The sequence below is a fragment of the Momordica charantia genome (genome assembly GCF_013281855.1).
Source record: "Momordica charantia cultivar OHB3-1 chromosome 10 unlocalized genomic scaffold, Mcharantia_2.0 BLBB01000010.1, whole genome shotgun sequence".
In the NCBI taxonomy this organism is placed as follows: domain Eukaryota; kingdom Viridiplantae; phylum Streptophyta; class Magnoliopsida; order Cucurbitales; family Cucurbitaceae; genus Momordica; species Momordica charantia.
The window spans coordinates 3,983,225-4,009,622 of NW_028275158.1; the positions used below are offsets into that span (position 1 = coordinate 3,983,225).

General features: G+C 35.8%; 1 protein-coding gene across 1 annotated transcript; it reads right to left on the minus strand.

Annotated features, from left to right (window-relative positions):
* Window positions 1-1,131: 1,131 nt before the first annotated feature.
* LOC111008417 (cullin-associated and neddylation dissociated) lies at window positions 1,132-25,942 on the minus strand. The gene is made up of 29 exons (XM_022281120.2): window positions 25,784-25,942; window positions 25,305-25,395; window positions 24,967-25,136; window positions 24,472-24,682; window positions 23,585-23,750; window positions 22,651-22,780; window positions 20,758-20,872; window positions 20,481-20,638; window positions 20,257-20,380; window positions 19,951-20,001; window positions 19,793-19,875; window positions 19,171-19,255; window positions 18,997-19,098; window positions 18,776-18,874; window positions 14,729-14,839; window positions 13,907-13,990; window positions 12,589-12,729; window positions 11,271-11,363; window positions 11,017-11,138; window positions 10,752-10,914; window positions 10,428-10,667; window positions 9,911-10,159; window positions 9,653-9,829; window positions 9,416-9,562; window positions 9,163-9,279; window positions 8,153-8,321; window positions 7,719-7,796; window positions 7,498-7,636; window positions 1,132-1,842 (listed from the first exon to the last, which is right to left on the minus strand). The coding sequence occupies exons 2-29, from the start codon at window positions 25,338-25,340 to the stop codon at window positions 1,746-1,748; spliced, it is 3,657 nt and encodes a 1,218-aa protein (XP_022136812.1). The 5' UTR covers window positions 25,341-25,395; window positions 25,784-25,942; the 3' UTR covers window positions 1,132-1,745.
* Window positions 25,943-26,398: the final 456 nt, after the last annotated feature.

Sequence of the window (26,398 nt, forward strand, 5' to 3'; positions counted from 1 at the left end):
TATATATTAGGCAAAGGTCCATTGACAAGATTCAATGCATTCTCCATCTCATTCCTACAAATGCACATCAACTTCATTCCTTAATTTTTGGGGGAGAATGCATAGACTTCATTAAAAAATAATAATAATATGAATTGACAGAAAAGGAATATCTTCTAAGTGGTGGATTGGTGCTTTCTTGCTAGAGAGAAAAAAGAAAGGGGGGGCCCAAAGAGATCTAAGCAATGTGATGTGATGCATGCACAAGGGACATTATGAAATCGCTATAACACTGAAGTCAAAAAGGGAAAGAAAAAAAAAAGGGATTTCCATAGAGAGAGAGTTATGCAGTAGAATCACTGCAAAGAAATATGTACTAAGCTTTTTAGTTGTCAATCATATAACTTTATGCAAGGAGACATGTCTCAAACATGTTTTGATGTCGGAGTTTGGCTCCCCGCGCTGGGGCTAGGCACTTTCCTCAAACACCTTTTGCCAAAACAGACATCATATTGCTTGCAGAAAAGATTGGCATGGCATGGCCCCTCCCATCCCCAAACCAAAGCAAATAAAAGCCTAGACAGTCTAAAAAACAACACCCTGATCCATCTACATACTCCTGGTTTTGATAATATCTACCTCCACTATAAGTTATAGCCATTGGAAATTCATGCCTTTTATGTGGATGGAAAGAAATTGGCTCTAATTCAAGCACTATGGGGTTTTTTAACCTTTTCTATGGTAAAAAGGACGATAGAGTTCTTAATTCTACTCCAAATATGAGAGATGTGAGTCAAATTACAGTCCATTTCCACAACCATCAGAGAATATTGGTGTTTGGTCACCTGTAATTTGCAAACCCCATCGCTGACCTGTCAAAGAGTGATATATTAATATGAGAATTTTCTTCAATGAAGTTGGTACATGATAATAACCTGGCTTTCCTCGAGGAACCAATTAACTATTTTTGACTTGGACAAGAACATGAAATAGATAATCTCTTTACCAAAGTTCAAATAAGATACTGCAGAACCCATTTATTGTTGTTATTGCAAATGGCATGATCACCTGTGTACAGTTTTCTTGTAAATCGATTCTGTACTTGAACCCAGACCAAAGATCATGAGGCCTGAGGGGGTAAGAGAACATGAGTCACCTGAAAATTCACTTCTTTTTCCTATTATAATTTTGTAATCACACCAGAGTTAAATAACAAAATTATCAATCACATCGCATCAACAGCATCCATCATCATCATGTCTGTCATCTAACTACAACAGTCATCAACTTTTTTTCTACCTATATCACAAAACCAAATTATGTATCCAATCCAATCCGACCGAACCAATCAAGAAGAGATGTTTTCTTTCATTTTTCCCCCCACCCTTGAAGGAAGTAAAGTTTCCTTTTCTTCTTATTGGAAGGTCTGTTGACATATGATTATATGGCCACATGAGATAACCAGACTCTGAACGAATGACAGGATACAACAGAGAGAGAAGAAAAAAAAAGTAATATTGCATAAAACAATATCATGCACGTTTCCCTCCCTTTCTATGTTCGATGGTTACTTTCCAGACCTCCAAACCTACCGAATGTGTCCATGTGACTACAAGCTCTTCCACTATCATTTTTAAATCGATGATACCTTGTCTCATCTTACCGAAGAAGGCTTATGCTGCAGAGACCAAAATGACAACATAATCTTCCTTGTTACTTGAGAGACTTCAATATTACACAATGATGCCTCGTGATTCCATCTTCTTTCACTCATTTCTGATAGAATAGTATTTCTCTGAGAGTGTCAAAGATTTAGAAATTTCATTCATAAGATTCTTGAATTTGAGGCTGCAATCTCCTCCACTGCAAGAATAACAAAAACATGGTTCACTCACAGAAATAAGATAGCGAAAGTTACAAAATTAGCATGCATGCCATGCATTCAAGTTAAGTACTTTTGATGAAATGATCAAACCACTAAAAGTTAACGACCCTGGGATTGGCAGGGCCATCTCTTGTGCGAAGCTCACATAAGTGAAAAGATTAAACATCAATTTAGGTTTATAAGTTTTTTATTTAATTAAAGTTGATTTAATTCAGTTTCTTCTTTTATTTTATTTATGTTTGTACCTTTTAGATTCTCCATTTTAAACATCATCAGCTAGAGTTGCTTCGATAGGTTTTGAATTGTAAGATGATAGATCTTAATTCTTAAATAGGATTCATTGTGGTCCTTATACAAGTATGAGCTTCAACGTGATTTTTCCATTATCAATAGGAACTTGTCTTTCTCTTTTTAGATCTTGTTCTCTCGTATTTTTATTTTTTTTCTCCTCCAACAAACATGGAATTCTACCTTTCAAAAAAACCTCATCAAAGAAGTTGAGATTTTTACAATATCTTTATCATTCTCTTCCTTGTACAGTGGAATCAAAGTGTTGTTATATTTGAAGGGTTGTGTTTTTTTTAGGGTCGTCTTATTTTGGTATTTCCAATCTTCCATAATTTATTGTTGAAAATTATCAATTTTTGGTGGTCAAAATACAATCCTATCTCGTACCACTTGGCATTACATACCATTAGGAGCAAGCAAAACCAACATTAAATCTATCACATAAGACAGCATGGGAGAAGAAGATAAAAAGAAGCCCAAGGCTTTGTATATTTACATGCCACTTTGTCTGGTCTTTTTTTGGCAAAGATATCATTGATTATAAAACAGAAAAGGAAGCTTAGTACAAATTAGAAGAAGAAATTTGACCGAAGCCAAAGGCTAAATAAAAGTTCTGCTGTTCTAGATTCTAAAATTAATGATTCAAACTTGATAGAGGGCCTTTATGTACCCCTCCCTTCTTGGGTTCTTCCCCTTTTGTATATTTCATTGAAATATATATTTTTCATTTAAAAAAAAAAAAAAAAAAAAAAAAACCCTCGCACTCAACTAGAGTGATAAGCATTGTAAATAAAATTAGACAAGTTGGTGAAGATTTTTCCACATCGAAGATAATGGAAATTTTTATTTGTGTTCTAATAAAATTTAGTTCAAGATCCCAGCTATAGGAGAGTCTTGTGATCCAACCACTCTTTTTATAGAAAACCAAGCATCGAAAAACATGAAAGAACACAAAGGGAGTACAAAAGAAAAAAAAAAGGAAGAAGAAAGAAAGAAAAAAAGAAGCCAATCAACACTAACTGAAATATAAGAAAATAACTCCCATCCAAGATAATAAAACCTAACAATAACAACACTCATATGAGAGCTTTTTTCATATGAGAGAAAAATTGGAGAGCTTTTTTGTGATTAGCTTCCTTTTTGGAAGGGGCTGTCTTGGCCACTGTCCTTAGGCTGTTCTTGTTCTTTTGTTCCTTCCAATGAAGTGTTTCTCATAAAAAAAAACAACACTCATATGAGATCAACGTCTAAAGAGAAGCATAAAATCTAGCAAGAGACCATACCTCTCCCTAAAGTCTCTAAAAATTCAATTATTTCTTTTAATCCAAAGGCCGTACAAAACCACAAAACACCAGCAACCACAAAAACTAACCCTTATCACAAAAGGGCAGATGCACAGGGGCCCCCTCCCGCCTCCCCCACCATAGAGGGGCACTCACTATTTAAGGCCAAACTAACACCAAACAACTCAAAGCTTTGGGTTTCCCTGTTTTCTCTCATTCTTTACGTGTCTCTGTGGGGGAAGGTCTTAATACGTACTTTTGGGAGGATACTTGGATAGGCGACAAACCCTTGTGTCTTGCTTTCCCTCAGATCTACTTTCTATCTGATAAGAAACTCTTTTCAGTGGCCGAGGTTTAAGTTCTGGCGAAGAGGGTTTGTCCATCTCTTTGAGGCTCACCCGTTCCTTGACTGATCGGGAATCATCAGAGGTTTCCGATTTACTGGAACTGCTGTCTAGAGTTTCCTTATTTGTTGGGAGGGAAGATGTGAGGGTGTTGACCCCAATCCTTCAAAAGGTTTTTCTTGTAGTTCTTTTTTACATGTCCTGAACTCCTCCTCGTCCTCTTCTTCTTCTCCATCCCTGTTGACCCCTTGGTTCACCTCGCTTTGGAAGATTAAAATTTCTAAGAAGATTAAGTTCTTTAGGTGGCAAGTCTTACTTGGAAGAGTTAATACATTGGATCGGATCCAGAGGATGTCCTCCCTTTGTTTGGGCCCGCAGTGGTGTGCTCTGTATAAGAATGCTTCGGAGGATCTTGAGCATTTGTTGTGGTCTTTTCAGTTCGCGCAGGAGTTATGGCTTTGTTTCTTTAGATGTTTTGGGATTGTTTAGGCCTGTTCCAGAGATTGTAGGGCGATGATGGAGGAAGTGTTGTTATTCCCCCCGTTTCATGACAAAGGGCGTTTTCTTTGGCAAGCGTGTTTTCTGGCTACTCTTTGGGTATTTGGTAGGAGAGAAATAATAGAATTTTTAGGGGAGCGGAGAGATCTGTGGATTATGTGTGGGACCTCATTAGATTTAACACTTCTCTACGGGGATTGGTCACTAAAGTTTTTTGTAATTATCAGTTAGGTATCATTCTTTTGGATTGGAGCCCATTTCTTTAGGTGTTTCCTGTTGCTGGGCTGTTCTTTTATGTGCCCTCTTTTTGTAGTTGTTTTTCATTTATCTCAATGAAGGTGCACTTTCTTATCAAAAAAAAAACACCAAACAACTCAAAATATATATATATATATATATATATATATATATATATATTCCCAACTCAAGCGAACTAACAACTTCATGGGATATGATCTTGGTTAATTCGCAAATTACAAGCCAAAAAACAGAGATATAATTCATAATGAGAGCAGATCGAGGGTGGCCTTCAAATGCCAAGTTTAAAGATAAGAAATTTGTTGCAAACAATGATAGAAAGGAAAATGGAAGATTAGAAGAGCAAGGGGAAAGGAGCGTCAAGAAACATTTCTTTCTTGCAAATTCTGTAAATAATAATATTAATGGTAAATAAAAAATTTTGAAAAAAAAAACCCATGTTGATGAAAACTATTGGTCCAAGAAGAACAAACAACTCCACCATTGTAATTATTGCAATAAGATGGTCAAACAAGCAGGAGGATGTCATGCCAAACAAAACCAAACATCCCAATATTCTATTTGGAAAGCACCACCTACATGGCTAAAGATTCAAAATATCAATCTTATGATGGTCCTTGGACATAGAGTGTTAGGCCACCAACTCCACCATTGTAATTATTGCAATAAGATGGTCAAACAAGCAGGAGGATGTCATGCCAAACAAAACCAAACATCCCAATATTCTATTTGGAAAGCACCACCTACATGGCTAAAGATTCAAAATATCAATCTTATGATGGTCCTTGGACATAGAGTGTTAGGCCACCTATCATAAATGTATGTAGTAGGAAAGGGCAAAAAAGGGATTTAACTCTTAATAGTCAGTTGATCAGGCAAGGAAAAAATACAGCAATAATAAACTCAACGTAACGATCCTATCATCATATGCATACCAAGCAAAGTGAAAAGAAACAATCAATCAGTCAATTCCTCTATCCTTGTTTTTTTGTTTTTATAAGAAACTGAGCTTTCGAGAAATGAAGAAAAATATACAAGGGCATACAAAAAACAGCCCAACCAAAGTACGCCCTTTAGAGAAAGAGACTCTCGTTCAAAAGAATACCACTTCGTTGAAAATTACAAAAACTCTTAGAAATCAACCCGAAAGGGAGAATTAAATCTAACAAGCTAACAAACATACTGGATCTCTCCCCCTCCCCCTGTAAAAATTCTATTGTTTCTCTCCAACCAAATTTTCCACAAAGAAGCAAAGAAAAGCACTTGCTACAAAAAACTTGCCCTATCCGTGGGGGCCTCCTTCATCATCCCCCGACAATCATCGTTACGAGCCAAATACACCCCAAAGCACTGAAAAAAAGAACCCAAATATCACGTGCAAATTGACAAAACCATAGAATATATTCAAGATCCTCCAAAACACCTCTGCAAAGCATGCACCACTACGAACCGAGAAGGAAGGAAGAACACATCTAAATACAATCCAAGGTATTGACTTTTCCAGGTAAGACATGTCACCCAAAGAATTTGATCTTTTTTTGGGATTTTGACCTTCCAAAGAGAGGTAAACAACAAGCCCAAACAACCCCCCCGCCCCGCCCCCTTCCACTCCTCCTAAAGGCAATCCCCCAGGATCTTCTCCAATCTCTTACACAAATGTGGACCCGAAAAAAAAAAAAAAAAAGGTAAATTCCTCTACCCTTGTTTGCTTCTTTTTTTTCCTCCATACATGTCTCATTTCTTAACCACACACAAAATTTAAAAAAAAATAAAATAAAATCTGACATGTCAATTGATGTAGGTCGGTGTGGTAGTAAGAGCACTTCACAAGCAATCAATTGTTTGTTTATTGAAAAAAATAAATAATCTAAATTTAAATTTAAAACATAAATTTATAGAAAAGAAAAAATAATGCGGTCAGCCCCCTACAACTCACCCCCTTTCTCAAGCCTCCTTTTCTCCCATCCTCTTCGACTCTCCCCTCCCTCACAAGTTCCCCCCTCTATAGCTCTCTCCTACCTTTTAAGTCTCTATCTCACTGAATTAGACGCTTAGCCATGCAGCCGTTGATCGGTGTCAGCTTCTCTATCTCCCTCTCAATTTCTCCTCCAACACCTCAACCCTCCCAGCTACGCATTGATCGGTGTCAGCTTCTCTATCTCCCTCTCAATTTCTCCTCCAACACCTCAACCCTCCCAGCTACGCAATAGTCGGCACGTCCTACCCCTTTCTCCTTTTGGTGTCTATCAGATTTAGCCTCTCTCGACCTCACACACTCTCAACTTGGTTTTAGCCAAACCGACAAACGGTCAGTCGGTTTATTCGAAGAGGATGGGATTCTGCCAATTTCAAACCAACCAAAACCAATTGGTTGAACTTTCATGTCGATTACCCAAAACCGACACCAATCAACCGATGTGAACCCCTAAATTCAAAAACCTTGATTCTAATTTTTTTTCTAATGGGAAACAAGGCATGTATACAATAGGGAAGTATTTAATAACAATCTCCTTGATGATACTTGATACATCCAAAATTCCAGTTCCTCTTGTACTTTTCAATCTCTTCACGCAAGTCTTTATATTTCATATTCAACTATTTTTGGATAACCATGTAATTAGGCACACTTGTCAGATTATAGATCACTATCTAACCTTGCAGTATTTCGATAGGAATCAGATAATAGGACTTGAAAGCTATATTGAAATATCAATAAAAAAAATACAGCAAGATACTACCAAGTGTTTCAACATACTTAGACCCTCCCCCTCTAGATAAAACTCTAGACTAAACCACTTGTATTAATGTATGCCTCCCCTCAGACCCCAACCCTCCTATTTATAAGAACTACTCTCTAACAAACTCCTAAGTCCTAACACACTACCTCACTAATTATAATATTACCCCTGGCGATTTGGGACCTATCATATTTGGAGTCAAGAAATGCATCCGAAAAGCAAACCTTATGCGATTTAGAGATGCTATTGCCCGAAGAGCACTGCGAATCATGTCCTCGTTACGATCTACTTCTTGTTTAACAGCATCTTGCTTTGGCTTGAAGTTGATAGTTTTTTGAAGAGGATCAACCAGGGAGTCCAAAACTGGAAAAATACCAAGTACGCATCAGGTGAGAATCTTATAGAGACAGAGTTTTAAGTGACTTAAATGAAAGAATTAACCAACCTGCTAATACAGCTGATGGGCACTTATCAGCAAGTTTTGATAGAATCAGATGACATGGCATTTTAACGTCGTAATGATCTATAATAGAAATAATCAAGAGTTAATATTTACAGGAATAGACTGCAATCATTCATCAATCTTCAGATTTAAGAAAACATCAAACATCATAATTAGATAAAACTGATTCTTTCAACTACAGCATAACAAGTCATTTGTCTAAGAATAAACCTAAAAATAACGAAAAAGGTTGGTGCAACACAAAAATCCAACAAAACTCACAGTAAAAGTTTTCAAACTACAAGTAATAAAACAGGTTAATACTAACACATACCATCCAGATAAGACCAGACCAGACCATGCCATGCCAACAAAGACGAAATCCAAGTCAAAATTGTCAATAAAATAAAAATTATGATGTTCGAAAGATAATTTACCATCCAAACCAGATTTAAGATAAGGAACAATGAAAGATGATGGGTTCACTTGGTCGAGACAACTATCAAGCAATGTGTCCACACATTCAAAAGCAGCCTTCCTCAACTCAAGCCCATCATCCACAACATGCTTAAAGGGACCAAGATCAACTGTTCTTATCAATTCTTGCTGCATCAAGATTCAAGACAGTATCAACATATATATCCTTATCATTAAAAACTCAAGGGAAGAAATGGAGAAAATATATTCAAAGGAATAGCATAATTTCTTCAATATGAATGCTCTAACATGACATGAGAATTGTATAATTGGAAGGAAAAATGAAATTAGGAGAACAAATAATATAAATATCCAAGGTGAAAAGCAATTCACCATGCTTCCTCTTATTGTATGTAGTGTGAGCTTTTAGATGCTTTCACTGTAATCCTTATCTGGACCGGAAATTCTCGAACCACATAACAATTGAGGCACCGTTTACTTACCAGGAATCGAAATAAGAATCGATCAAAATAAAATCAATCAAAATGGAAATGTTATTCTTTTGATGTTATTTTCTAGGAATTTTATAGAATCGAAATCCAAAACCTTTGATGTTGTTTACTAAAAATGTTTGGCATCGAAATAGGAATTATATATATAACAATTACTATTATACCCCTTTCTTATTTATAGGTAATTACAATTCCACTATTGTGCTAATATTTTTTAATTTATTTCATTACTATTTTATTGATCGTAAATATTTTTAACAAGAAACAAACTTTTTATTTATAATTTATTGACAGTAAATATTATTTATTATAACATTTTATTTAATATTAACAAATAATAAATAATTAAAATAAAATTACATCAACCCATCATTTTTTTTATAAGAACCAACGATTTCATTGAGAATAATGAAAACCAATTTCCTTTAGATAAAATGAAAGCAGTAATAACTTGGAAAGATGCCTAACTTGACATTCCACACCAGCTTAACTTATGCACAACGAAGCTAATTGATTACCTTCACAATTGTTTGATCATAAAGAAGCGGCAATAACTCAGGAAGAAGCCCCTTTATGAGGTTAGGCTTATTGTGGGCAAATGTACTCAAGGCCAAGACAGCGGCACGTCTAACATGCTGCATACATTCAAAATCATGTTAATATCTCGATCCAATGAACCACCAGAAGATAGTCACTTGATAAACTAAACAGAGGCAGAAAAAACAACTCAAAGACGAGCTTAATAAATCTAGATGAATATTTGGTTCTTACCCGATCATGATCCTTTATAAGCATCAGGAATGATGAGATCTCAGGATATATAATCTCATCTATCTTTTCAGGTCTCTCAACTATGGAATACTTGACAGCAATTACAACAGTTGCCCTAGTGAATGCTGCTGGACTTGTCGTCCTTACCTAAAGAACATAATGTGACAAAACATGCTGTGTAAAAGTTCAAATAGTCATAGCCCGCATTAAAACAGCAAAAGTAACTCGATCAGATACCTTAAGAGCAGGAACAAGTTTTCCAGGTTCAATAAGAGCAATTTTACCAAGGCACTCAGCTACTACATTCCTGACTCCCTCTTCCTCACTTTCGCAATGATTAAAGAGTAGATTAAGTATCTTCTCAACACTTGAGTCTTGAAACTCAGATTTGTCTACAGATTGCCTAACAATTACCTGCAAAATCAATAAAAGTTGCAAACTTACAACAGTTCGATAAAATCAGAAAAATCAGACTCAGGGATCTCATGAACATACCTCCTTCAGTGAATGAAGCAAGAGGTATTGTTTCTTCTGCTGATTATCGATCTGGTCCAATATAAAAGGTAAATATTTTGATAGATTACCAACGGCAATATTACCAAGAGCATAGGAGGCAGCAGACTTGATCTCTTCAAAGGGAGATTGAAATGACTCGATAACAATATTTTCTATATGAGCATGTAAGCTCAAGTCCTTCCTTCTCCCAATCTCCCCAAGACAAAGTAATGCAAGGTGCTGCTTAGCCTGAATTATGTAAATAATAGGAAAAATTAGGCACCAAAAGAAAATTGCGCTACAGAAACAGACAGGAAAGATGAAATTGAATAGAGTCAGATTCTAATGCAGACAAAGATGAAAGTTAGCTCCTTCCTAATTTTGGAAAAACGAGTAACAAAAACAACGCATACTCCCACAGACTACTTTTGGGTGCCGTGTTTCAAACACAAGGCACGCTAAAGCAAAATAGCAGTTTGGGAGTTAGAATAAATAAAACATAATTAAAAAAACTTACAGAATTAGTACTGCTATCATCTTTAAGAATTTCCGTTAGCATTTTTACTGTTGAGGAATACTTCTGATCACCAGCAGCAAGACACAAAACAGCAACACATTGCGCTATTGAAAACAAAGCTTGTTTCGCAACACCACCTGACTGGGGAGATGGTTTGGCACATGAAAGAAGAGAGTCTAGCAAAGCATCAAAGCTTGTATTTGCAGAATAGACCAACGCAGCAAAAAAGCTCTGCAAAGCCTGCAAGTCATAATACCAAAAGTTCCTAACAAGAAGACAAATCATGGTATAGTGGTGCATATACAATTATAGAGATATGAATACCATAAGTGCCTGCCCCTGCAGAAGTGAACTTTTGATTAACAGAAGCGCCTGCGGAAGAACTTTGTTCCGAACAGCCAAACCAATACTTGGGCTCGACCTCCTATCACTCATCAAGGTGCAGCACAATTCCAATGCAAGAGCTGTCATATGCAAGTCTGAATCACTGCCAAAAGGATGTAAAATCTAAACATGAGTCAAACAAAATCCAACCAGGAGGGAGGGGTGAGAATGGAGAGAGAGGAAGAGTTGCTTTGAAGACTAAAACCTTATCAAGGTCGAAAGTTCCACAATAATGATTTCATATGCTGAAGGGCCAATTTTATCCCCATAAGCAGCTATTAGAGAATTTAGAGTACCCAAAGTTGCCTGTCTCAATGCCCGGTTGGCCTGTTTATATCCCCAAAAAAAAACATAAGAGCTCACATTTACATTCATTGACTTAACAGCCACATGAAGAAATAAATAAATGTTTGGAAGCATAATAATCATCACTTCAACTACACGCAATAATTTCCATACCTTCCGGAGGAATGCTGTCAACTCTGATATAACATGCTCTAAAACACATGACAGGTCTATTTGAAGTGGAGAAGCAGCTATGACAGCAAAAGCCTAGGACCAAATATTCAAGTTTAAGCAAACATCAGAGTTCACAAGAAACAGACACATAACCTTTTTTTTTGTTTGATAAAGAAAAGACATATTACTACCATTAACCATATAAAATATAAAAATAGAGGAGGATTATATTCGCCCTAAGCCAGAGCTCCAAGGTTATGAAATATATGTGCTAAAAATTTTTTTACCATAACAAATGCAAGGATGGGGATCTGAACCTCCGATCTCAAGGAAGATACCTAAACCACTCAGTTGTGCTCATGTTAGCATATATGGGCTAAAACTAAAAAAGAGGACGGTAATTTCCAAACACTGTAGCAACATACAACCAACTAGATGCATGACCCCATACATAATCCAAAATATACAGCCACTGAAAGGAGATTGTGAGCACCCGTCTAAAGACTAGTTTCTTAAATGGGTCGAAACCCAAAATCAAGACAGAAGCTCAGTTACCAAAGACCAAGTAGCACAACTAATTAGAAGGTTGCCTAGATGATTGACAATATGTTAATCTTACTCTAGATCCACCTTACTATAGGCCTAGCGTTCCTTACAATTTAACACCCACCACAACTTCTATGAACTCAAAAAAAAACCACCTAAAGAATGGGAGGAAAAACCAGTCAATGGGAGTGAAGAGGCTTATGGAGCCAAAGCAACAACAAGAACAAAAGAGGAGACTTTGTTTCAAGTGGAATGTGAAGTTGGCATCGGGGTTGCCACTGTAATAACGATTAGAAAAAAAATTAAAAATTAGAAAAAAAAATCTTTGACAGATGGACACATGAAAACATATATATTGAAAAGGAAGAAGCACTCTTTATCCCATTTTTAAAAGTACGAAACCAATTCAATCCAATAGTCCAATTTGGCCAACTAATTTAAAGTCTTTCTCCCATACTGTGGCTTCCAAACATATTGTCCACAAAAAGAATCTTGCCTTCATTTGAATTCTTCTTTTCCAAATCATCTTAGCCAAATATTTCTCCAAAACCTCCACAACAATGAGCTTCAAAAATTATAATCTGCTAAAATTTGATTCCCGCTAGTTGATCTGTCACATTTTTCTTGATCTTGCCATCCTAAACCTTCTATAAGGAGAGTGGATGGTGAAATAGCAAATTAATGACAAAATAAGGAAAACAGGGGACTGAAAAATAAACATAGAAGAATAAGGCCAAACACATTTCATGTAACTGGAAAGCAACAAACCAACCTTAACAGCTGTAAGTCGGGTAATCTCATTTCCCATCCGATCAACAAGAACTGGAAGGCAGGTTGCTAACTCTGCTTTGAGGTTGTCACCAAATGTAGACACAACTAGCCCCATGCAAGAGATGGCGCACTCCTTGACTTCCTGGAAAGTTATATTAGAAGTTTGGTTAACTGCATTTCAACCTCCAACTATTCCTCATTCCCAAGTTCAACTTTAAGATTTCAACCACTTTGTTCTAGAAACAGAACTTCATTAAGCAATATAAAAGAAAATAGATGATTAGGAAAACTACACAATATTAAAAGAAACTCACACCATATAAGATCCATGATATATACTCTCATCTATCTGCCCAAATTAAAAATAAAAAAGAAGGCCATATCAAGGAAAGAGTGCAGCCCGGGGGGGGGGGGGGGGGGGGGGGGGGGGGGGGGGGGGGGGGGGGGGTGGTTTGGAGGGGAGGGGGAGAGGGGGTACATCAAGTAAAGAGTTGGGCTACTGTTCATTAGGAGTATCTTTGTATCAGAATTTTGGAGTTTTCAGTTGCTCGTTTGAAACTTTTTTTTTTTTTTATAAGTGGGAGCGGAGCTTTGCTCCCTATACCCAAGGGCACCCAGCCCACCTCAAGGCCTGGACCCGAGAGACATCAAGGATTTTTGGTATTAAGCTCACCAGAAGGTTCGGACCTGGGACCTCTAAGTCAATATGACCAAGAGACCCTAAGCCCTTGCCAACTCGACTGCCTATTGGAGGCTACAATTGGGTTCTTTAATTAAATAAAATGGTAGAGAGAATTGTATTAAGGGGAGTTTGGTATTTTCATTGTATAATGTTGTAAGCACCAATGTGGTTTCTTTGAAACTTATGTACTTTCACTATTTAATGAAAGGTTCGTGTTCTCTAACCAAAGAAGAAATAACGATATGAAACCCCAACAAAAATAATTGGAAGTTCAAACCAGGAATATGGGTCTCGAGTACCTGAAGAAAGTTCTATTCCAGAGGTCTCTTACTGATGATATAACCTAATTTGTGTTATTAAATCCAATGGGCTGTGGGTGCATCCTTTGTAGGAAGCATAATGAAGATGCCAATCATTTTTCAACGCTTCAAGGAGTCAATTTCTAAAGTAAAACTATAAGGTCTAAAAATTAAAGCCTTCGTTGTTTCTAACAGAAAAACAAAACATTCCAATTAATTCTCCAGTACTTCAAGGACCTAATGTTGCAAACAAAAACTTCAAGGTCAAATTTAAAAATTAGCAATAGTCAGATGAAATGAACAGTAAAATGCTGTTTTCCCTTGGAAGTTCCTCTGACCTGATCTTGATCTTGATTAGTCAGGCGTGACATTATAGCATTATATATAGGATGCACGTATTCTTTGAAGTCAAAACCATGCCCCTGAGAAAAGAAAGAGATGTTCCAACTAAGATTAAAAAAATAACCAAATACTGGAAGCTCGTTGAGTAACCATGTTATTCTTCATTTTCTATTTCTAAAAAATAAGCTCGTTTAGTAGGAATATCTGATTTATATTTTTAACATTTTGAAACATTTCTTAAATCATCTCCAAATTTCAGAAAGCTAAGGTCTCTTTTGATTTTTTTTATCTGCTTTGTCAAAATTACAGATTTAAAAACCTTTTCTTTGTTAAAATCACTTATTTAAAAATAATTTTGAAATCGTAACAAATTGTAAAAATAAAATTATATGTACATTCTTAAAAATAGACTATGAATTATGAAACAAAAAAGATCATTAGTAAACCGCATGATTAAATGGAGACCCTAAAATAGAAAACATTCTATAAGTAAACAAAAAAGGAAAACCAAAAACATAAGCTCACATGGACCTAAAAAACCCTTGGTTTTTGGAGGGGCGTAATGTTTCTGGTTTCAAATATGGCTTAGATTAGCAAAGAATCTTTTATAAATAAAAAACAGATATCAGACATTCTTAGTAAAAAGGAAAACTTGTATTTTGAAAAATATGAAAAAGAATGTATTATCAAACTAGCCCAAGGAACTAAACTTCTACATTTAAAAGGAAACTTGAACTCACTTCATAAAATTATACGTTTAAAAGGAAACTTGAACTCGCTTCATAAAATTATGCGTTTAAAAGGAAACTTGAACTCACCTCAATACCAGGACGAACAACCCGAACAAGTTCTCCACATACCCTCAATGCTTCAGCGGTAACCTTGTAATAACGCTCTCCAACAGCAGACAAAACAGGACAAGAAAGATCCTATATCAACACAAAGATCAAGTTATGCAGTAACCACATCCAATCAATCACTTACAGAATGAGAAAATCCATTTCCATATTTAACATTCATCAAATTTCATCGACACCCCGCCCAACTATAGAACAACTACATCTACATAACGTCATGGTGGTTCATCTTTTTCTTTCCTAGAAGGAACAGAATAATAATTGTTATCCTCTAATCTATCTAAGCACTTCAAGAAAATGGAATAACCACACCAGAATCTGCAGAACGTTTTTTCACAAAGAACGTCAAGTCGTCAACTAGACACTTGCTGCCAGTTGAGGCTTCTCTTGGATAATTACCAACTTTTGGTAACAAAAAACCAGGGATAATTACGAAATAAATTTTAGTTCAAAGCTCAAAGAGAACTAGAGAAGCATTTATAATGTGCTGAAATCCAAATGTCCTCCTATAAACTATTTATCCCCTTAAACATTCTCCTCACTCTTTCCAACCAGACAAGCACCGAAATTGCAAAGAAGTCTACCAAGAAGAAGACCCTCCCCTGAAAAGGGGTTAACTTCCCTCCGTCATCTAGCAAATACTTGGTCTCTGCAGATAGGTTAAGCTAAAAATCTGCCAAAGGCACCTCCACATTCAAGTGGTAAAAAGGAACATAACCACATTCAAATCTTCTTGCTCTGCGCCAAAAACGAACAAACCAATTCAAGCCTAAGACACGAGAGAATGCATTCTCCGAAACATCATTTTTTTAGATAAGAAACGAGTCATTAAGGGAAAAAGACAAAAGACAACCTAAGGACAGGGGTCAAGGAGTGCTTCCAAAAAACTAACAGAGAAACGTTCTCCGATCTTGCTTCTTTTATTTTCTCTCACTCTAAAAGGAGTTTGTATCTTTGAACAATTTTGTTCCTTTTTGTTTATCAATGAAAAATTCGTATCTTGTTCAGAAAAAAAACAAAAAAAAAAATTATAGAGTGGCTGTAATTACAAATGAATTTTGTATTCCTATGGCACCACCACGAGGCTAACAAGACAACTGTACACTATTAGGAAAAGAATCCCAAGACTTAGTCTTATCTTCGAAAGAACGGAAGTTCCTTTCTAACCAAATACTCCATAATAAAGTTTGAAAGCACACTTCCACAAAACTTTTAGCTTTTCCTTTGAAATTCCACCCGTAAAATCATTCTAACATCCAATCATCGACATTTCTGGGCACGCAAACTTATAAACTGAAGCAAACAAACAAACTCTGTCAGCCCTTTACAGCATAAGGGCAATGAAGAAACAAGTCGTTTAAGAGCTCTCCTCCCCCAAACAAAGACAGCAGCAAGACAGGGATAAAGACCACTTGGAGAACTTCCTTTGAAACCTTTCATGAGTATTCAGAGATCTATGGGCAAGAGACCAAAGAAACACCTTCACCTTGTTTGGAATTGGGTCCCTCAAATAAACTTTATCAAGGGGGTCTAAGCTTAGGAGAGGTTTCCACTAATTTTATGAAAGCGGATTTTGTCGTGAAAAGACCACTTGCCTCCAAAGGCCAAACTACAGTATTTGTGCCCTCCCCATAGTACAAGACTCAAATCTTTGGACCAACCTCACCCAACTATCAAATTCCCTTTCGAAACCCCCCGAAACCCAAGTCCCACACATTCTGTTCCATACTCCAGCAGATTGTCCAACACATTCTGTTCTATACTCCAGCAGTCTTCAATCGAAGCATCTTGCTTAAGGGAGATGGCAACAAATCCAAAAATCCTGCACAATAACCGTATCTCAATTCCACTTGTCAAGCCAAAACCTTACTCTTCCACCTTGGCCTACTTTGAAAGACATCCCTTTGTGAAAGAAAGAGAACATCTTGGCAATGTTGAACCAAGGCCTTCCTCTAGCTTTTCCTTTTGGATCTCTAGGCAGCCAACCGTGAGGATCTACCCCATAAATGCTAGCTATAACTCATCTCCACTGCGTCTCCTTCCAAAATAATCTGATTAAAACCAAAAATTCGGTTCGGTTCGGTTCGACTCGGTTTTGTTGGTTTTGTCGATTTCATTAGTTTTGGTGTGCACCCCTAATCTCAATGATAGCTCGGTACCTTTTCAAAAGAAGCCAAGTAGGGAGGGGGGCGGAAAAAATGGTCTCCACACCCAGGGGAAAAAATCATCGATTGAAGTAAAGACAAAAAAGAAATGAAGAATCTATTGAATTTTTTATTGATGATTTTTTTTATTGAAAGCTGAGCTTGCAATACAACTGTTTTCCATTTCTCATTAAAATAAAAAATAGCTTTCTCAAAATGAAAGAAAGAAAAAAGTCATCACAAGTTCCTCCCTATGATAATTACTTGAGAAAACAAAAAGATGTGGGAGGAAAAGAGAGACGTAAAAAGATAGTACGTAGGCTTTTCTTTCTTTTTCTTTTTTTTTTAGGAGGATACAAATATCAAATATATTATTGATATGTTAAATTTTTTCAAACACTAATATATTTTCCAAGAAGACAAATAATTTACATAGAAATCACGAGAAAAGTAAGCATATTTTACACTGCAACTAAGCTTAAAGGATTAAAGAAACCTTAAAACAGTATGGGTAGGTTAAACAAACAATGATATTCCGTTTATGCACTCCTGCTTCGTTACCCTAAAATCTAGGATAGGTTAACAAACAATGATAGCTAGTTATTCTAAAAAACAAGCAACGAGCTCTTGGTGCCATAGTTCATCTTCTCCAAGTTAGGTTGCATGGCAAACTATATCGGCAGAGGTCCGCACGCCAACGCTAAAGTATCTACCAAAGCTTCCGAAAGATGCTCCCTCGTGATACTCTCCGATACAACACCCACATAGAACTCCTACCCTTCTCTAACACTTTATTCCACAGCAAACCACACTTTAAACCTCTTATCACTCTTCGCCCAATCGTCCAACTCCTCCCTCAGCAAAATATCATCCTCCGTCCTGTTAGCGTACACCAAACATCTCTGTCTCGTCCTCTGAGTCCTCAAAATCGCTTGCACCACTTGATACATGGGCGTGATCCCCGTCCCACCAGCCAACATACTTAGCTTCTTCGTGTGCTTGCGCTTGTCGTCCACTAAAAAGTTGTCGCAGCCCCACATATTCTATGTGACCTTTACAGAACACTAAATGAACCAGAGTCAATTTTCCTCCTTGACATCCATATGTTAACTCTTTTATTTTCTTTTTCATGAGAAACAATATTTCATTGATGGTATGAAATATACAAAAGGCCATAAAGGCAATTACAAGAAAGTTTTCCAACTTGTAATAAGATCATTTAGAAAGTAACTATTAAAGGGGTGGAAACATTTACACCACCCAAGAGCTAGAAAGATAACTCTATCAAAAAAGATGTCAAAAGGAAGAGCTTTATCCTTGAAGACCCTATTTTTCCTTTCCAACCATAAGCTCTAAAGAAATGCCCGTACAAACTGAACCCAAAGAGTTTCTCTGTCTTTCTTGAAAGAATGTCCCTCCAACAGTTGGTGAAGAAAGGTTGATGGCTTGTTGTGAAGGGCTGTCTTCCATCCGTATGTTAACTCTTTCAACCATTGGGTCCAAAATTGATCGCTATCTTATCAAATTAACCTTCCAAGCGGAGCCCAATTACTTCATAGCAAAAAGGACTCCCCATAACAACTGATAACCCCTACAACCCCGTAACTTATTTTCATTACAACTAATGCCTGTAATTGGATTGGGATCTCCTTTGGTAATTCTGTACCATCAATGAAATTATTTTTCATCAGAAAAAAAAAAAAAAAAGATAATGTCTGATCTTTTAATAACAAAAAAAGGGACCTTTGCTAGCAAACCATGGACAGTTTCACACAAAATAATGCAAGTTTAAGTAGAGAAAAGAGTAACAAATTTCAATATGCTACAAAACAATGTATTTTAGCGTAACTCCTTTTCTTGTTACCTTGATATATGGATGAAAAACCGAAGGAGAATTTGAAGCCAACACCAATCTCGTGAAAATAAGAGCTTCTATCTTCAAATTTGAGGTAGATGATTTTTCCTGCAAAGTTCAGAAAGAAAAGCCAAGATAGAATAAGGGAAGAGAGTACAATAGCATCACAATGGAGATGAATTCAATTGCTTGAACTTATTTGTAAAGCACCAGAAGATGATAGTGCATACACTTAATGCTTTTTCAATTCCTGGAATGAGAGATCCTATGTGATCAGCAAGACAATCGGGTAAGACAACCACAAGCTCTTTCAAGACGGAAAATGCACCAACCTACAGGATATTAGAACATAGAAGTTAAATGGACCATACTAAATCCAAAATTGCCACCAACAATTTCTTTACCTTTGTCTTGATAGATTTCTCTCGTAGCTGCCTATTTATAGATTTCACAATCTTTGGCACTTCTTGATTTAACAACCACCTAGGACTGCATATAATTGCCAACACAGATTTTTTATTAATTAAAAAAATAATCAAGGACCATGTTATGTAATGGAAGAAAGAAAATCATCATTTAACTTCTTTTCAATGAAAAACCAAACTTTCATTAAGAAAGTTTAAAGAAAAAATAAGGGCAAGTGAGAGCATTTTCATGGAACCCGAGATGGCTTTCATTGACAACTTTGTATGAGTTATTGCATTTTCACCTATACAATTAGAGCCTTTTTTTAATATTTTTCCACCTTTTGCCTTTGCAATTTTTTCTTTCGGCTCCTTTTGTTCTGGGCCCTTTCTTTGTTTCATTAGTATATCATTTCATTTGTTGTACGAAAGTTCTTTTATAGGAAACAATTTCATTGATGCTATGAAATTTTAGAAAATGATCAAATTCAAACTATGTTTGCTTAGTGAAAGTATGATTTCTCACCAAATATCAAACCATTATAGACAAGTAAAAAAGTTAACCCACATCCAAGCCAAGGTGCAAGTGAACCAAAGAACTCTAAAGCAAAAAAGAACTTGCCTCAGTTCATTGATGTCAACTTGTCCTTTTGTTACATTTCCAGTCTGGCGCAACAGTTCAATAAAAGTACTAAATACATCCATCTGCAGTACAATAAACATCCATTAAAGGTGCAATGCAAGTGAGTGTTCAAATCTGAACTCGGATACGCCTGCTACCTTGACATTTTCTTCCCTCTCTTTAAATCTATCAATCAGTTTTGGACAAGCCTGCCAATATGAGAATGAGTTGAAACATATGGAGACAGTAACAAGCAAATCTCAACATAAAACTTTCAAGAAACAAATTACTATTCTAAACATTAGATCAAGGAAACTACAGTCGGTTCAAAGTTCAAAACTAACTTCATAGTTATAGGTCAATTAAAGATGACTTAAAAAATATCAAATTAAATAGGATGAGAAAGACACAGAATTTCGCCTCCACAAGGAAGGTACCAATCAACAAAAAGTTAAAGAAAGTACCTCCTCATATAGTCTTGAAAGCATCTCTGGCCGAGATACAATTAGTGCTGATAAGCACTTGGCAGCTGCACGTCGGACTTTCCAGCTGAGATCTTCATCATCTGTATATTCATTGGCACTTTCACTGCAAGATAGTAACAGTAATACATCAAATTTGTAACTCCGCCACAAATGAAGAATATGTACACTAATAGAATTTTAAAAATTCAAAAAGGATATATTACTCCTCTTCCTCTTCTTCGTGACTCTCATCATCAGTATCTTCTTCCATATTATCAGTGAAATTTGGATCGTAACTCAAATACTCCAAGGTAAGATGAAGAATTGCATCACAATAGGATGAAATATCCCTTGGGCACCTTAGAAGAAAACTTTCTAGAGCCTGCAATCAATATTTCACTTTTGCAATATAAGAGATGCATCAAAATACGATTGTCCAAAAAACTGACATTGGGTGTAAGCTTTATAAACTTAACCAACAAAAGTGAGAAGATAAAGTACCTGTAAACTGTACTCACGAAGCTCTTCATCACTTTCAGAAGCACTTGTGCAATAATTAATAAGCACAGGAACAGTGTCCCCAAGATGTGGTCCAAAACGATATCCAACTGCACGGCTATGATGCCAAAAGATTTTAATTCATTACATTAGCATATTACCAAATCTCTACCTATTTATGTTTGTCTTGGTATAAAACAAAAATTTAATTGATGGTATGAAATATACAAAAGGAAACACTAACACTTGAACATAATATTTTCGGGTTTGAGTACTTACATATGTGTGGCTTGATTTTTAGTGTTTTAATGGTTGGACTATGTGCCATTTATGGGTCGATAGCAAAATTTCTAATTTGGTTTTGATGAGATATAAATTTCACACACTTATATTCAAGTTTAGAATTAAATGCAATAAAATTGAAAATTATCATTTATGTTCTCCAATCATCAATTGTCTTCTCATAGCTAATACTTTAGTCATTGAATTTAAAATAATTTTTTCTTAGTTAATATTATCGTTCTAATTTTATTAAATGTCCCCCAAGGGACTCCTTAGATAACTATTGTTTTCAAATTTTCTTCAACTTAAAATTGGGGGAGTAGAGTACAATGGCTAAATTAGAAGTTGTAGGGTTTAATTGTAAAAACATTTGTAGTTTCAAGTGTGTATGTGCATTTTTCAAATTTCCATTAACAGAGTCATCTTTTTCTTTGTGATATTACATCACAAATACAGGGTGTAGATTCAAACCTTAATCTTCTTAGGGGAAGTAGTGATGTCTTAACCACTAAGCTGCTCAAATTGGCCAAAATGGTAGGGTTTAATTACAATGATTTTATAAGTTTGGAAATGCAATGGCGAAGCTCAAGGGTTCAACTGTAAGACCTTTATCATTTAGAGGTGGTATTTGCATTATTACCTAACAGTTATCATAATAAAATTAAAAGTTTCCAAAAAAGAAATTAAGGAAAAGGAAAAAAGGAAAGCATGAGAAGAATCGGATAGCACAAATCTGCACCAAAAGCATAATTTACTCCCCTTTCAAAATCTGTACGTTCCATGTTCTAAATTGGGCCAGGGCAGTGTATCATGGTAGGGTATTCTATGTAGATGAGCGTCTAAGAATCTAGACCATATGCTCTATACTTGCTGTTTTTCCCATTTAATCTCAGACCGACTTTTGGAGTTGCTTGGAACTTTCCTGACATAGAATTGAGACTATTGTTCTATGATGGAGGAGGGAAACCTCCCACACATGACAAGGATAAGTTAATTGGGATGCTTTTTTCTTTTACTTTCCCTTTTTTTTTTTTTGCCTATTTTGTGGGGCACATGGCTTGGGAGAAATGGTAGGAATTTTAGAGAGGTGGAGAGATCTTGGTAGCTTCGACTCTAATTTTTTTTTTTATAATTATCAGGTAGGTTTTATTTTTTTGAATTGGAACTCTTTTAGCTCAGTGGTTCATTTCATTGGGATGTCTTTTCGTATGCCTGGTATATTTTTTCATTTCTCTTAATAAAAGCACAGTTTTCATTGTTAAAAAATAAATTTAAAAAAGGGTAAAATAATTCTCACCACACAATCTGCATAATTACTTAAAAAAATTAAAATCAACTTCCTTTTTTTTTAATAAGAAACCGAACTTTTCATTGAGAAGAATGAAAACAAAAAAATATTACAATCAACTTGATATCATATTTCAATTCAGCTAGTCTCATATTTATGGGTTATCACATGAACTAAATTTTGCTAGCACATAACATATGTTCCATTTCTCTAAACAACCTAATACTACAGGTAACAAACTTATCTTCCATTCCATACAGGACATGTGTCATGAAGGATGCGATACACATCTTACATAAAAAAAGTTTCTATTCATAAAAACTAACCTCAAAGCACCAATCATTTGAATGTTTGTACGTGTCATTTCTGCTTTTGTACTTTTAATTCTCAAGCTTCGAACAACCTCAGTCGTTGCCTTTGCCAACAAATCATCTGATAAGCTCGAAGCAAGAGAGGCTGAAGGCAACAAAATCATGGATTCAACAAACTTCTAATAGCACCTCATAAGTTTCACGAGAAGTACAATAGGTGATCATATTTTAATGTATTATTTACAATAAATATTGTGATTTATACTATCAATTATCAAATTCTTAGACTGATCGATTGTCATCATTGCTATCACCTAGCTGTCAGACTCCACAGAACTCAAAAAATATATATAAAATAAAAATAAATAAAGAATCAGACTCCACGATCCCTCAGGTATCAAATCATTAACATATTCCAGGAAACATATTTAGTTTCATGACTAAGATACTGGGATATTGAGTAATCATGTAAAGGCACCCAAAATTCAGCGGCTAATTTTTTCAAATTACTTCGCACGAGCAACTTCAACCTCACATTACAAAAGATCTGAAACAACTTAATGTGGATTCTGTAATATATATATATATATATAACGGCCGGTTTTATAGGAACTCGGAAGTGGTGTAGTTTTTCAAAAGAATACATTAGAAAGACGGATAGAAATCCACTCCCACATACAAAATCAGGAGTGAAATAACACCTACCCAAACCTTAAAATTTATAATCCCAAATGTCTAGAATCAAAATTAGGAATATCCCAAAAATCTGTAGTAATGAAGGCCCACAAAAGGTACTAAAATGAGCTCAACCCACTTTCTCAGTAAAAAGAGGCTTCATGACCAAACCCAGTTATTTTCCCTAAAAACCAGAACGATAAAGAGCAACCAACGAAACACTAAATAGAAACTTTGAACAAAATGAACATATTTATCAGGTAATAAATCTTACCAATACACGACACAGTCTTCTTTCTAACACTGGCTTGATTGGAACCCAACTGGGACAATAATGCACTTAACAGAAGCTCGTGATCATTGGCCATTAGATTACCAAATTTGTGGAGAACATCACATAAAATATCAAGAGACTCACATTTAATCTCTGTGCTCATTCCCTGCATAATAAAATGTGCAAATCTATAGGCTCAAACTTAAACTTTTATTGCCTAGCACAGTAGAAATAAAATAAAGAAAAAAGAAGAAGAAGAAAATATCAAATTTAGAAACATTCTTCAATACAAAATTCAGAAGCTAAATAACGTGTAGGTCAACCATAGAAAGTGATTCTTCAGGTCTAATCAACCTTGACTTTAAACTGCCAAGTTAATTTGTGCAAAAAGAACCATCATGCTTTATCAGCCCGATATCTTGTGGGTTCAGAAGATCAAAGCTTTCCTTTGGAGCCTTTTGAGTCTTTTGATGGAGGGAAACAAGACTTACAACAGAAAACTTCTTCCTTGTGACAGATTTTATGACAATGTTAAGTTAATGCACTTGGTTGGTGTAAATGTTTTTACTCTCCTTTTACTTCTTAAAATTTAAAGGACCTCTTGAAGATTCATTGATAAAATGGAATTTACCCAGGGAAGCTCTCCACAAAGGCTAAAGAAGTTTAAAAAACTTTCTCCTATTAGCACGAATTATAGAAAGAGAGTAGTTACACGAAGATCTAATAACATAGGTCCAGAAAGCTAGCAACATATGTTCCCATCAGTCATCTCTAACCACTGAAACTAAATCCGTAAAAGTTGAGGTCAAAATATTACTCTTCAATCTCAAATTCTTCTAATCTTGAACACTATGAAATAGACATGGATGAATGTTTCAGACACTAACCACAGTAGTGATCCCCTTTATCAATTGGGGTGAAAGGGAGACGAGAATAGATTGGGCAAGAGATGGCACAGAAACTTCAGCTACAACTGTCTTCAAAGCTATGCTGGCAACATCACGGTGCTGGTCCTTCCCATTCAGCAATTTGTCACAAAGTTTATTTGTCATCTCCACAACCCGTGTTTCACTAACCTTCTTCACCAATGGAGCAAGGCTGAAATTTGAATTGACGAAAGAGATTAAAAGAAAAGGTCAAGAACTAGAAATAGAATACCACACCAACACTCTAATTAACTTGACCGATTCTATCTCTCTTATCGTTTTTTTACACACGTGCATACAGAACACCTTCCTCTTGAAGAAAAAGACAGGCTAAAAGTTCACAGAGAAATAATCATCTAGTGGAATTGCAGTTGCATGGTAAGCAACGAGCATTGAGGGTGAGTAACATGGAAAGGGCAATGATCAGAAAGCAGAGAGGGTAAGATCCTTACTTACCATTTCACAGCTAACCCAGAAACATCACCGGCTGCATCATCGAGCTGTTGTATGATGATGTTTGACAATTTTATCTCCAGGTCTGTATCAGCTTTAAAAGTCTCTTTGTTTAACTCGTTTAACAAATCAGATGTTGCCATGTATCTGTAATCTTTATCCTTGCCTGTCATCTAACGAGTAACTCGTGCGAGTAAAACCAACCATAAGCATCCGAATTGAAGCAGCATAAAATGTCAGTGAAGAAAAAATGTAATTCCTTTGCAAAAATAAAAAATAAAAATGTAATAGATAGACAAAGATTATATCTGCTTGTAAAATCCGGTCAAAAAAAAAGGTACCTTCTCCAGGATACCCGTCATTGCTAAATTCGCCATTGCCGTGCTATTTATCTAGACCTGATAGAATGTCGCTGTGCAGGATGTGAATGATCTGAGGAGTTGCAACCATAGCAAAGAGAAATCACATACTTTCAAAAGAAAGACCAAATGTATTTGTAAATTGATCAACTATGGATGCTCCGGAATGAAAATGGCATCATTTAATGACCTCTGGAAAGTAATTATCGGAAATGACAGTGCACGTGAATAAAGAAACCCTAAAACACAAAACCAGACCGCAATATCATCGGCATGCGCAAGAAAAAAACGACAGAATCGAAGAGGGAAAACCCTAGACAGCAATAACAACAACAGAGCGACAGAAAGTACATCAATGGCGGTCGATACATCAACGAGGTCGGAAACGGAAGGGAAAAAATAAAGTTCAGCCATGGCAGTGGAGAAATGGAGAAGCAGAGAATCCGAAGGAGAGAACTGACCTGCGAAGCGCAGCAGTGGCTGTAGTTCACTATCAGACTTCAGGAGTCAGGTGTGGCAGATCAGAGGAGAGAATCTGAGTATGAGACTTCGGCTTTTGTTCATTGCCTCGTTTTCTTTAATCTACTCGTCTACCAGTTTAACGAAGTATTACATAATTTCTTCTTTTTTTATTTTATTAAATGTATACATTTGATGGAAAATGGCTGCAAATATATAAATAAATAATTTCTTGCTCTATATTTACTACGATGCGTCTTATATCTGTTTAATTTGTGGAATTTAAAAACTTTTTGCCAAAAAAAAAAAAAACATTTGCTGTGGTAGAAGGGGTGGTAAGGAAGAACGAAATTATATTTTCTAAAACATGCGTTTAAAAATCAGTTTAAATGATTTTAAACTATCTAAAATTAATATAAAGAAAAGTGATTTTGATAACAGCACTTAAAATCCTCCGATACACACTTTTTATTGTGTTTGGGAGTGATTTTGGCCGGATCAAATCACTTTTGATATTATCAAAATCACTTTCATTTCCATCTATCATGTTTGACAAATTAAAAGATTGATTTTTAAGATATTACTTTGTGGTGATTTTGAAAAATCAATTATACTTA